This window comes from Microcebus murinus, chromosome 22 (genome assembly GCF_040939455.1).
Source record: "Microcebus murinus isolate Inina chromosome 22, M.murinus_Inina_mat1.0, whole genome shotgun sequence".
Lineage (NCBI taxonomy): Eukaryota > Metazoa > Chordata > Mammalia > Primates > Cheirogaleidae > Microcebus > Microcebus murinus.
The window spans coordinates 14,691,834-14,706,471 of NC_134125.1; the positions used below are offsets into that span (position 1 = coordinate 14,691,834).

The 14,638-nt window shown below is 36.9% G+C and overlaps 1 protein-coding gene across 2 annotated transcripts in view; it reads right to left on the reverse strand.

The window, feature by feature from the left end:
* SPPL3 (signal peptide peptidase like 3) overlaps positions 1–14,638 on the reverse strand; it is a 120,718-nt gene that overhangs the window by 41,108 nt on the left and 64,972 nt on the right. For both annotated transcript variants that reach the window (XM_012756545.3, XM_075996620.1), the window contains exon 2: positions 2,504–2,581. In XM_012756545.3, coding sequence (XP_012611999.1) covers positions 2,504–2,581 — 78 coding nt within the window. The remainder of the gene's footprint in view (positions 1–2,503; positions 2,582–14,638) is intronic.

Sequence of the window (14,638 nt, forward strand, 5' to 3'; positions counted from 1 at the left end):
GAGCAAGAGCGAGACCCCGTCTCTACTATAAATAGAAAGAAATTAATTGGTATTATATATATATATATATATATATATATATAAAATTAGCCGGGCATGGTGGCTCATGCCTGTAGTCCCAGCTACTTGGGAGGCTGAGGCAGAAAGATTACTTGAGCCCAGGAGATTGAGGTTGCTGTGAGCTAGGCTGACGTCACGGCACTCACTCTAGCCTGGGCAACAAGCGCGACTCTGTCTCAAAAAAAAAAAAAATTTCTGCAGGAGTTATTTTTTGGGTAGAAATTGATCAGCTAAACCTAAAATTTATATGGAAATGCAAAGGATCCAGAGTAGCCAGACAACTTTGACAAAGAACAAAATCATAGGACTACTTGATTTCACCACTTACTATAAAAGCTATAGCAATCCAAGACACTGTGGTACTGGCATAAGAAGAGACATACAGACAAAGAAAACAGAAACAAGAATTTAGTGACCAATCCTTATGTTTATGGTCAACTGATTTTGTTGTTGTTGTTTTTAAATTTTTTAAGAGATGGGGTATCACTATGTTGCCTAGGCTGGACTCAAACTCCTGGCCTCAAGCAGCCTCCCAAATAGCTGGGACTAAGATGCATGCTGCCACACATAGTTGGGCAACTGATTTTTGACAAATGGAGCCAGGACAATTCAATGGTATGAAGGATAGTCTTTTTCTAGTGCTGGGACAACTGGACAGCCACATTCATAAAGATGAATTTAAATCTGTGTCTTATGTCATACACAAAAGTTAAGTCAAAATGAATCATAACCTTAGAAATAAGAAAAAAACTATACAACTCCTTAAAGAAAATATAGGAGAAAATCTTTATGCCCATGGGTTTGTCACATCACCAAAAGTATGTTCCATAAAACATGAAATTGGTAATTTGACCTTATTAGAATTAAAAATGTTTACACTTCAATAGACACTATTAAGAAAACGAAAAGACAAGCCAGAGACTGGGGAAAAAAATATTTGTAAATTATATGACTGAGAGAGAATTTTTGAATAGATATTTCACCAAAGAAGACAAACAAATGGTCAACAAGCGCAGGAAAAGATACTCAACATCTTTTCAACATAGTAATCCCTGGGAAATGCAATCAAAACCACTATAAGAGATACCACTTCACACCCTACCATTAGAATAGCTGTAATAAAAAGACAAACAATAACATGAGTTTAAGAAACCTGCTACTGAATGGTATACTTAATGGTTTAAATAGTATATTTTATATTATATACATTTTACCATAATTTTTTTTAAAAGCCCCTACCAATATTAAAAAGGAAAAAAATGGTGGTGAATCAAGCAGGAAAAAAACAAAAACAAAAATATCTTCCTACAAAAAGAAGTCCAGCTTTTTAGATGCTTCACTGATGAATTCTATAAAATATTTAAGATGAAATAACACCATTTTACATAATCTCTTCCAAAAATCAGAAAAGAAAAAAACCACAACTTAAGAGTTCAATTTAAATGTATAATTAAAGGAATCATGATTTACTTTTTGCAGAAAATGCATTATTAAAGTATAAAAGATATAAAGTATTGGATCAGAAGTCTTGAGAACCATTTCAATCCAGACTTTATTACCAACTAGCTGTGTAATCTTTGTCAAATTACATCATCTTGCTGGGCTTCAGTTTCCTCCTTTGTAAACAGGGAGGTTAACCAGAGAAATCCTTTCCATCTATATGATATAATTATATGGCACATTTATTACAAAAATTATGTTTTAAAATTTGCCCAATCCTAAATTGGTATAGTCCTTCTGAAAAACAATATGGCAAGTATGTACGTAGTAAGAGCGAGTTCATGTATTCTGGCAAAGTATTTCAACTTTGCAATATTTATCTTAGGAATATAATTGAACCAAAGCAAAAGAACACATAAAAAGGTGGTCATTGTAACAATTCACATGTCAAATAAGTTAGTAACACAAAGAAATATCAAATTACCAAAAACTAGTATGAAGATGGTTGTAGAAAATACTTTTGTCTGGTGAAAAGAATCAGAGTAGAAATGATTTCAACTATGAAAATGTACATAGTATATTTGTTAAACAAAAGGTAATTTCCATAATGAAATTAATATTAGGGTTGTGAGTCTATTACATGGATATTTAGTAATTTATTTTTATATTTCAAACTGTCTTTCCATTTAAACTTTTTGTTCCCTTTGAGACTCTAGAATCATTGTCAAAGATTAACCTTCCCCAATAATGAATGCTCTTAGGTCATTATTTTCAGGACCAGAATTTTAAGCAATTATTTTTTCCTGTTAGCACTGATAAGCAAAACCAAGAAGTGTTCAACAGCAGCCAACTAAAGAAGTAATATCAGAATGATCCCATTCTAATTCAGTTGGTGCCAAAGTCCTATTTCTCTTCACAAAATAGTAAGCTTTGGTGCTAACAGTTTCAGAGCAACAACTCCTCCACCTCCAATTAAAATCCACCCCATTTGAGAACATCTTACCTGAAACTACCATAGACTATAAGAAGAATGGAAATCAGAAATGTAGACACTTGACTGGAATCCACCAGAGAATAGGCCCTAGAGAAACAAGAGAAAAAAAAATTAAGTCACGTGCAAAAACTCCCTATGGAACTTACAGTTTAATGGAGTTCTATCATACGAACCCTACTAAGCTTTGTTTTTATCTTTAAGAAGAAAAAAAGAGGTATAAATTAGCATTAACAATGATTATAATGATATTTTTAAATAATATAAAATGACACCTGCTAGTTTAACATGAAGAATAAACTGATAGGTTCACAGCTATTATTACTTAATATTCACAGGATGTTAAATGACATCAATGTAAAAATGCCATCTCTGTATGATACACAATATGTGTTTATAGTATCTACCTCCAATTTAAAAAGTATTACAATATCTACCAAATCTGTGCCAATGACAAAAAGTCTCAATGATTAAACTTTTATCAGTTTACACTTGAATCACTAATAATATTTTACTGGTTTTACTCAGGATGAGGTAAAGCCTTCATCTCTCTCCTGAACTCCATCTCCCTTTTCACCTCCCTCCCCGCTTCCTTACTTGTTCTTTCTTTTTTTGGAAACAGGGTCTTGCTCTGTTGCCTAGGCTGGAGTGTAGTGACATGACCATAACTCACTGCAATGCCAAACTTCTGGGCTCAAGCAATCCTCCCACCTCAGCCTCCTGAGTAGCTGGGATTATACAGGTGCATGCCACCACGCCCAGCTAATTCTTTTTTATTTTTAATATTTTGTAAAGGGGGCTTATTGCTACGTTGCTCAAGCTAGTCTCAAACTCCTGGCCTCAAGTGATCCTCCCACCTTAGTCTCTCAAAGTGCTAGGATTATAGTTGTAAGCTACTGTGCCCAGCCCATTTCCATTTTTCTAACTGCCTATTATTGATTATCAGGATGACTTACAGGAGGTTCTTCAAAGTCAACAGGTCCAAAGCTAAAGTCATTATCCTTTCTTTCTTACGGGATCATTTCAAGGAATGGTATCACCATCCCCTCAGCTGCCAAAGCTAGAAATCTGTTGCATTCTTGACAGCCCCTTCTCTTACTTTCCACAGGAAATGACAGCCCGCTAGTCCTGCAATTTCCACATTACCAACTACCCTACTTCTCCTAATCCTACTGTCAATTCCTGAGCTCCCTTTATGGCTTGACTACTGGAAATCTGGTTTTTAAAGTCTGTCTCCATGAGTTCACCCTCCACACTATTCATTCTTTATTGTTAGAGATTTTCCTAAAACAAATCTCTTTTTGTTTTTTCCCATTCAGCAAATATTTAATGATACCTATGTGCCAGGCGTTCTGATAGTTGCTGGGCTATAATAACAAGTAAGATTGCCTTTGTTACCGGTCCTTGCCCAAATGTCTTTTCTAAAGGAATGAAAAATTAAATTTTATTCTAAAGGAATAAAACAATTAACATAAATAAATGAATATAATCATGGAGACTGTTACAAAGGAGAGAAAGACAAATATAGAGTACTATTAGAACATATATTAGGTGGACCCCATCTGAGAATGGGGTAGAGGGAGAACTTTCCTTAGGGAGGTAGATGAATTACAGAGACAAAGAACACACTAAATAGGTCTTGGTGATTGTGCATAGGAACCAAGAGAGGAAGAAATTGGGGTGATTCCTAGGTTTCTGCTGAGCAGCTGGGTTTGTACCATTTAGCAAGGAAAAGGCAACATAAGAGTAACAGATTCAGAGTTAAATTTTGAATATACTGAGGAGACACCTGGATACTTAGGAATATAGTTCAGAGGTAGCTCCAAGCTAAAGATATATATTAGGAACGCATCACCTTCTCCATGGTAATTGAAGCCACAGGTGTGTGTGAGGGTGCCTAGCAGCAAGTGAGATGAGGACCGAGAACCAAGGATCAAGGCCTGAGAAACCTCCAAATTTAAAGATCAGGTAGGAGGAGGAGCTACTAAGAAAACCAAATGAAACAGAAACAGGAGGAAAACCCAGGATAGCAGGGTAAGTTTTTCACAGAGACAGTGGACTGAATGATGCCTGACTTTAATCCCTTGCTCTATACTTATTAGTTGCTAGGCTAGTTACTTAACCTCTCTAAGCTTCAGCTCAAAAACTTTTTGGTAACTCAAAGAGTTGTTAAAGAATTTAATGAGCAATTCATACAAAGATCTTAGCAGAGTAAAGTACTCAATTCATGTTCACTTTATTAGAAGGAAGAGGTCATCTGTGTTGAATCCTGCTGAGAGGTCAAGTAAGATGACACTGGATTTATTTCACATGTATTGGTGACATTAGCAAGAGCAATTTTAGTGAAGTGGTAGGGTTGGGAGTCAGTTTGGAACTGTTGGAATTGACTGAGAAGTTAAAGCTAAGGAAATGGAGATTGTTTATTGAAAAGTACAAGGAAAAGAATGGCAGTTGGAGGACAGCATTAAGAATGAGGGAGGTCTTTTAAAAATTTTTTTGTTTTTTTTTTTTTTGAGACAGAGTCTCACTTTGTTGCCCAGGCTAGAGTGAGTGCCATGGCATCAGCCTAGCTCACAGCAACCTCAAACTCCTGGGCTCAAGCAATCCTGCTGCCTCAGCCTCCCGAGTAGCTGGGACTACAGGCATGCGCCACCATGCCCGGCTGATTTTTTCTATGTATATTAGTTGGCCAATTAATTTCTTTTTTATTTATAGTAGAGACGAGGTCTCGCTCTTGCTCAGACTGGTTTCGAACTCCTGACCTTGAGCAGTCCGCCCGCCTCGGCCTCCCAGAGTGCTAGGATGACAGGCGTGAGCCACCGTGCCCAGCCAAAAAGTTTTTTTTAAAGATGGGAGATATTCAAGTTTTTGTATGCTGACTGGAAATTATACCAGCAAAAAGGGAAAGACTGATAAATACAGAGTAAGATGTTAAGTTTCCTTTAATCTTTCTAAAAAACAAGGCTTATAATAAAATTTCACAATAAGTTGTGGTCTATAATGGGACCCTTAGTTATTAGAGATACATCCTGAAGTATTCAGGGGTGTGTTAAAAAATTAATAGGGAGCATCAGGCAGAGAACACTGGCTCCAGTGTTCTGGGTTCCTAAGGAAGCAAACTGAAACCCAACTTAGAGTAACTTAACCAATTAGACATGGCCAACAAACCTCTAATGAGGGACTTTACCAATCACAAACCACCAACTCATCTCTAAATAGAGATTTTCCACTTTAACCAATCAAACATTTTCTTTGTCTTGCTTCTGCAAACACCTTATAAAAGTTTCCCCTTCCGCCCCCTCAGTGAAGCTCTGACCCATTTGTGATTTGGTGCTGCTTGATTTATAAGTTGCTGTTTGCTCAAATAGACTCTATAAAAATTTTTATGTACCTAAGTTTATCTTTTAACAAGTGAAATAATATGATTTAAGATTGGCTTTAAAATACTCTAGGGGAAAAAAAAGGTGAGAGAGAGAGATTTTTAAAAAGGGCAAAATTGTTTTTAATTATTAAGCTGTAATGACAGGTGCATAGGAGTTCATTATATTCTAATTTTGTGTGTTTGAAAATTTTCACAATAAAATGTATTTTTTTTTTAAAAAAAGCAAAATCTTTTTTCCTCCCACAGCAAAATCTTTCAGATGGTGAAATAATTTGAATACAATTAAAATTACGAGAGGCAGATGAATACAAGGATATATGTTCTGGGTCATGAATTCTGTCTCACAGCACCTCATAGGGGACAGTCACTTTTTCCTAAAATTTCAGTCAGCAAGGGGAGTAGAGAAAGGAAAGGCAGGAAATAGGATGGCCAGACGAGCTGCTCTCCTAGTCTCTATCCAGCAACGCAGCTGTGGGTGGCCAGTGTGTCCCCAGACCACACAGACAGGACTCACCCACCAAGAGGTACCTGACACTGCACACTTCCTGTATTAGGAAAATGGACTTCATCCATTTCTCTTTATTCTAAAAACTATGTTTCTTGCTCTGACATAATCTTTGCACATTATCTTTCAAAATTCTGAAAACAAATACTCTGTTTAGCAGGAACATTTTCTTAAAAATTAAAAAATCAAAACTATATAAGAAGGCTGACCCAGAGAGGTTTTTATTTCCATCTAGTCCTCCCTGACTTCCCCAATTCCTCCGGTCCTTTTAGTAACATGGGTTTTGGAGACAGAACAAATGGAAGAGGTTGAGAGAAGCTCTTATCTCATGCAGAAAAGATTTCCTGAACTTTAGAGACAGAGTGGTCTCACTCTGTCACCAAGGCCGGAGTGCAGCGGTCTGATTATAGCTCACTGCAGCCTCGAACTCCTGGCCTCAAGCAATCCTCCTACCTAAGCCTCCCGAAGTGCTGGCATTACAGGCATGAGCCACTGCCCCAGTCCTTTCTGGATAACCACTTTTAGATAACTACATTTTTTAGTTTCTTGTACAGCCTTCTGGAGTAAATACACAATATGGGCACATATGAACACATATTATTTCTCACCATTTCTTACACAACAGGTAGAATATTAAACACACTGCTCTGTATCTTCCCCCTTTCCCATATCTCATTTATAATATAACCTAGAGATCTCCCTATATTAGCAAGTGAAGAATTTCCTCTCTTATTTTTATTTTCTTTTATTAAATAGGTGTGTAATATTCCATTATGTGAATCCACCAGTTTTTTGTTTTTTAAAAAACAAGTCCTGGCTGGGCAGGTGGTACCTATAATTTCAGTACTTTGGGAGGCTGAGGCAGGAGGATCTTTTGAGGCCAGGAGTTCATAAGATTTGCCTGGGCAATATAGTGAGACTCAGTCTCCACACAAAAAAATTTAAAAATCAGATGTGCATGGTGGTGCACACCTGTAGTCCAGCTACTTGGGAAGCTGAGGCAGGATTGCTTGAGACCAGGAGTTCAAGGTCACAGTGAGCTATGATCATGCCGCTGCACTCCACCCTAGGTGACAGAGTGAGACACTGTCTTTAAAAAAACATACGCACACAGAAGAACAATAAGTAAATAGAAAACAAGTCCCTTATAGATGGACAATAGAGTTGTTTCCAAAAATTCCATTACAGGCAAGTTTGTAATAAAGAGCCTTATAAATTATATCTGTATTTCACACACATGAAATGACATGAAATGTCACTTCATTCATACACATGAAATGTACAAAGTTTCTGAAAGTGAGACTGCTGGATCAAAGAGGAAATGTGCTCACAATTTGATAGATGTTGCCAAGCTGTCCTCCAGAGAGGTTACACACCATTACACAGACTCACAGTAATGGATTAGAGTTCCTATATCCCCAAGCCTTGTCATCGTGGGTGACAAGGCTTTTGAATTTTTACCAATCGGACAGATAAAAATTGGTATCTCAATATGGTTTTCATTTATATTAAAGTTTTGATGCAATTAAATTTTAAAAATTAATTAAAAGTGAAACTGAGCAGCTTTTTGTATGATGAAGGGCTAATAGGTATTTTTTTTTCCTTTTCTTCCCCCCAGATTCTGCTTTCAGAGAAAGCTGGGAGGTATTTTTAAAAGGCATTTTGAAGTTTTTTCCAGACTTTAGAGCTATAAAAAAAACAAAGACAGTTTTCTTCTGAGGAACTTTTCTTTTAATGATGTTTTACTTGGATAACTTAGCTTTTGTAGCCTTTGTATTTTGAAGCATATTGTCATTACCTAAAAGGCAGATTAAACATCTAAACTTCCCAAATTCAGTGTTTTAATATCTGGTACTATTGTTTAACTATTTTGCTACATCTCTCTCATCAATGGAGACTCTCTAGAAACTCATCACTTAAGACTTCTGGAAGTATTGGTTTAATGTTTTAAAGATCAGCTCCTCTCCCACAGAACCTCTGTGCTGTGCGTAGTGGCTGTAGCCAATAACTTTTCTCCACACTCTGTCTTTCTGGATGAGGGCTTGACCATGTGCAAAATATAGTATGAAAAGCGAGATTAGGCCTATCAGTTCTCACCACTGTATCCTGGCAACAAGCATGCCAACCCAGAACTAGATGCCTGATTTCAGAAAAATGTTCTCATGTTTAATGGTTTCTTCTAGACTCAAAAGTTTTGTTTTAGCTTTCAAATAAATCTCTATAGGAAAATCTGGTTAAAGCTCCCTCTTTATATTGCCCATGGTATTTCATCATTATAATAAAACTTTTAAAATGGCTTAATATAAATCCTAGATTATGCCAATAGAGCTAGATGAAGGTAAGCCCTCATCTCACCTGCGGGTAGAGTCTCTGGTTGGTTTACTCAACCCATGGGGGAATTCTTCTCGAGTTTTTCTTTCTTTTTTTTTTTTTACTTTGGCCAGCCCTAAGGTCTAACCCACAAGCACCTTTTTTCCTCTCTGCCAAATAGATTGCTTTGTCTAACATTTGTATATGCCCTTGGTCTCCTGAAGTAGGCTCACTTTTCACCTACGCTACAAGCTCAAAAAACAAGCATATAGCTGTTTCCAGAATGTCTAAAGTCTTCCACAGCTGGTAATGATGGGGAAGAAGAGGGCTCCTCTTACACCTTTCCCTTGTTCTGTTTGCCCTAGAAAGAACTGAAGTAAGATTCATCAGCACTTCAGAAGTAACACAGATCTGAGGATTTTATTACAAGAACTGGAGTAAGACTAAGATAGATGGGAGGTAGGCAGGAAGGGAAAAGGTATTCCAAAGAAAAAGGGTGGATTGTTTGGCCAGTTCTAAGAAATCAACGCCCTCACAGCCTCTCCCTATCCTATACTTCGGACTCTACCAAAACATCAACAAAAACGTGTCACTCTTCAGGCCCTCCTACTGAGTCCCAGAGACTCTGGATGGACACTAAAGCCATGAACTACTCCATTCTTGGAAATAAAGAAATTCTTACTGAAAAGTAAAAAGAAACTAAATACATGCATTTGAGACATGCCAAAATCAGGTTGGCCAAATGTACTGAAAACAGACTTGAAGACTTTGCCAAGTGATGTATTAGTATAGGTCAGGTGTTGACTTGAAATATTTTACATAGTCATTATGAAGACCACTAATTCTTTAACTATGTCCCCCAAGGTTTTAGCTTAATAGATAAAGGGCTACCAGAAATTTCTCCCATATATAAGACTGTAAGTACTCAACACCCTAAGATTTTTAGAACCAGATTTTAGTAGCTGCTCTACTGTCAAACATCTATTTCTAGCTGCTTTACCAGCAAGTGCTTATAACACATATCCTGCTAAAAATCATGCCAAACTGAGACACAGAGAGTACTGTTCCGTAACGTGTTCTATGTGTCAGCCTTCCAGCTATACAATGAAAGCATTCTTGTCCACCCCAAAACCAAGCAACTACTATTCCAACACTGCACCAACAGTGCCTTAGACCAGTACTTCTCAAACTTTCTGGTTGTGGGACAATTTAGCTCTTAAAATTGAGGACCCCCGTAACAGCTTTGGTTCATGTGAGTTACAGTTAGTGATATCTACCATATGATAAATTAAAACTGAGAAAAAGTTTAAAATATTTACTAATATATTTACATGTAATAAAACCATTGCATGTTAACATAAATAACATTTTTAAAGGAAAAATAACTGTACTTTCCAAAACAAAGCAAAACAAATTTAGAGATACAAGTGGCATTCTTTACATTTTGCAAACCTCTTTAATGTCTGCCTTAAATAGAAGGTAGCTGGATTGTCATATCTGCTTCTATATTTACTGTATTTCCATACGTTCCTTGGGTTGAACTCTAAGGGAAAAAAATCTGGCCTTAGACAGATGGGTAATTGGAAAAGGAAGGAGTATTTTTTTCTTTTTTTTCCAGACAAGAGTCTCACTCTGATGCCCCGGGTATAGTGTGTGCCACCACACTGACTAATTTTTCTATTTTTAGAGACAGATCTTGCTCTTGCTCCGGTTGGTCTTGAGCTCCTGGCCTCAAGCAATCTTCCCACCTCAACCTCCCAGAGTGCTAGGATTATAGGCATAAATCACCACGCCCTGTGGTGGTGGGGGATATTTTAATAACCTTTTCAGATAACTAAGAATATTCTTTGATACTACACTAAAATTCAACAAGTGGCAATTTCTTAAAGGTTCACTGCAATGTGAAATCTGAAACTGTACCAATGGATTTCCCACGGGACTATCTTGTACTTTGGATGGCTCTTGTACCTGTGGATGATTTTGTAACATCATGCATTGGTAATTTGGAATATATTGATTCACTGAGTGCCTGGTGGTGAAGAATACAATCATTACTGGTATAGTTTGGTGCCACTGCCTTGATTCATGCAACAGCACACCAGTCATTTTACCCACCATTGTTTTTCACCAGGAGGAAAAACAAAGCCAAAATGAAAAAGACAAGTAACTCTAGTAGCATTATGAAAACTGTTTGACCTTATAGACCCCCTAAAAGGGTCTCAGGAACTTCCAGTGGTCCTTGGGCCACCGTTTGAGAACTGTTGGTTTATACTCTTACCCACAAACCCTGGCTATACAAACTACTAGCACCTTCTCACATGTAATTTTTACACATATATCACAAAACATCAAAAGATAGAAGTTTTTTCCTATCTAAAAATTTTGGATCCAAATGTTATATGCAGTAATTGATTTGTATTCCAGGCCTAAATAAATGCTACTCTTTCCCTTTATGGGAATATGCTGAAACAGAATTTGTACCTTTATCTAAAAAATGTGTTTAACATTATAACGTCTGCAATATTTTAAAGGTAAAAACTAAGTATTCTAAGTTTAATAATGGAATAGGTATCTTATCAAATATAAATTTAATAATTTATATTTAATCACTTATGTGCAAGGATTAAAAAGTGAGTAAGACAGTCACTTTAAGGAGCTTACAATCTAGTAAGAAAGATATATCAAACAAGGTAACAAAATGTAGTGTTTTAATAGAGAAATAATATGCTACAGAAAAAGCTATTGGCTGCCACATACCAGGAGTGAGCAAACTATATGGAATGCCTGCTTCCATTCCAGTAAACATAGGCCAGCTCATCGGTTTAGATATTCTCCATGGCTGCCCTACTGCTTCAACAGCGGAGTTGAGTGTGACAGAGACCAAATGGCTCGCGAAGCCCAAAATATTCACTATCTGGTCCTTTATAGAAAAAGTTTGCCAACATTGCTGTCTACTGTTGTTTACTGCCAAGAAGGCCAGTGAATATTAAAATATGATCCGCCTCTTCCTCCCAGGGTATGCATGTCCACAATAGGCACAGTTTGGTGAACAAAACCGTATGTTCTAGTGGGTGGATACAGTCACTGGTGGGGGGGGGGGGTCTCTTCCTTTCCCCAAGGTGGTATTTGCCAGCCTGAGCCCACCTGGCCAAAATGGCCCATTTCCTATTTTGCACAAAGGGTGTGTATGTGTACAGGTTAGCAACAGTCCTTAGCATCTCAGAGTAAGACCATGAAGACAAGGTGCATTTCAAATACCAAAATATTATCATTCCTTCAACAGCACCAAGTATTTAATACAAAGAACATATATGAAATGCACCATATGTTAATATTTTACATTTTACCAAGACTAGTACAGTGAAAAAATGATTACTTCCGTCAGAGATACAAAATCTGATGACTGAGCAAATTTATACAAAAGAAAGGTATTAGTCTCCAAAGCAGTAAAGATGATCTAGAGTCATTTTGTTTTCAGATATGTTTTATTCCCTAGGACAGATAAGAAAGGACTTACAGGGGGTGAAACAAAGAAGAACCCACATCAAAGGCTTCCATGGCGATATGCTTCAACTCTTTCCCATGACACACCCTCATAGACAAGTCCTCATAATACAATTTCCAGAGCATACACATTTTATTGTGATCAGAGCATACATAGAGCAACATTTATTGTAACTTCTGTGTTAAAACACAAGCAGCCAGAAACAGGCCTCTATTGGCTGTAACAAACATATTTATAAGGCAAAGGGAAAAATTAGGCAATCAGTTTCCTCAGACAAGTATAAGCTCGGATAAAATGGTTTATGTGTTTTCATTTGACCAAGGGACTTATTTAGAGAAAAAAAGAATTATAATGCAGCTTTTGAAGACATCACAGTATCACTATACAAAGACTGCTTTAGAACTTGAAAAAAATTAGTCTCCTTAAAAACTTGCAAAAATTTCTGTTAACATGCTGGTCAAAATAAATATTTCATAAAAGGAACTGCTCCTTAATGTCTTAATACCCTCTCAGGGTAGATGCTCACAAAACTTAGTAAGGCCTTGGTATATGCCCCAAATAATCGGCAGCAGGAACTCAGATACTCATACGCTAATTTTCATAGTAGCATTATTCACAACAGCAAGGGTGGAAGCACCCACGTGTCCACTGATACATGCAAGGGTAAACAAAACGTGGCATTACATACAAATAAGCCTTAAAAAGGAATAAAATTCCGACACATGCTACAACATAAATGAACTCTGAAAACATTATGCTAAGTGAAATAAACCAGACAAAGAAGAACAAATATTGTATGATTCTACTTGTAAGAGGGACCCAGATCAGGCAAATTCATAGAAACAGAAAGAAGAACAGAAGTGACCAGGACTAGGGAGAAGGGGAACGGGGAGGTTTTGCTTAATGCATACAGAGTTTCTGTTTGGGATGATGAAAAAAGGTCTGGAAATGGATAGTGGTGACAGTTGCATAAAACATAAACAAACATACTTAATGCCACTGAATTGTGCACTTATAAATGGTGAGAGGATAAATTTTAGATTTTATGTTGTGTATATTTTTACCATAATAAAAATTTTTATAAAACTTACGAGAATTTTTTTAAACTGCTCTTAAAAATCCCTGTATGACACCACCTTCAATCTACTGGATAGTCATTAAATTTAGTAACACAAATGGAATCTTAATTACTAGAAAGCCTTAAACTCATTTAAAAAAAAAAATAGACCCAAGCTTAAAAGTCAGTTTGATCCAGGACAACTGTCAAATTTTTAATTTGTAAAATTCAAAATCATAAAGTTTTACTAATAATTGAAAAACTATATAATCAGGCCAACTGATTATTTAGTTTGAAAAAACAATTGTCATACACTAAAAAGGAAGTTGCGACAAAAGCAGCCCCTAATTCAGTTCCCTGAATTTGCAATAAAACAGACCTGACATATTCAGAGAAATATTTTCTGTAGGTTATGAAATATTAAAGAACATCTGTTTATTGAGCATCTCAAAGGAGTCTGGTTTGGGAGGCAGAGAAGAGAATGGAGGAGAAAAAAGAAATAGAAAAGGAATAAAAGCCATTATTCTTTTTTTTTTTTTTTTTTTTCTTTAGAGATTTGCAATAGGTTGTAAAAGCCATTATTCTTAACCCTCTAAGGAACAGGGCACAGGTATATAGGAGTAACAACATTAATAGGAACAAACATCTCTTGTCTTATGGAAGAGTGGAATTGCAGAGAGACCAAATGAAAGATTAGCTTCTGTTTAATGAATGGGTTAAAACATAGCATACTCAGAGTCTAGGTTTATCAGTAGGATTTTATCTGCTGGAATTTTAACCTCATCTAGAAACATTAATCTTCAATCTGTGGAGTAAAAATCGTTAGGATCATACAATAATATTTTTAGAAAATTAATCAGGTAGATGGAAGAGGCAGAAGAGACTGGAATAAAGAAGACCAACTAGGACTCTCATGATGGTCTAGGCATGTGGTGATAAAATTTTGAAAGAAGAACCAATGGGACCTGGTGTCACTCTGGACAAAGAGGATGAAGGAGGGCAACAATCAAAATTTCTATGAGTTATGACAAACCCTAACCTGACCACCTAGCCTGACAGTGGTGGGCATCTGACCAGGCACCAAAATCCCACACTCACATGTGTGGCAGAGGCAGCTGGAAGTCACAGCTCAAGGCAGAATCCTTTACACAGATCACCTCCACCTTGCCCACTGCTCACCCAACAACACACCCAAACAGCCCCAGCAACCAGCAACATCCAGACATTCTACCTCCCTAATATACGGGACTGGGGTGCTCCGCTGTCTTTCTACTTTTAAAAGACCTGTCCCAATTCTCCTCCTTCAAACCTCATCTCCCAGAGCCTCAGCTGGATGCTGAACTAGACTCTTGCTTTGATAGTACAACATTTCCTCTCAGCACTCAATC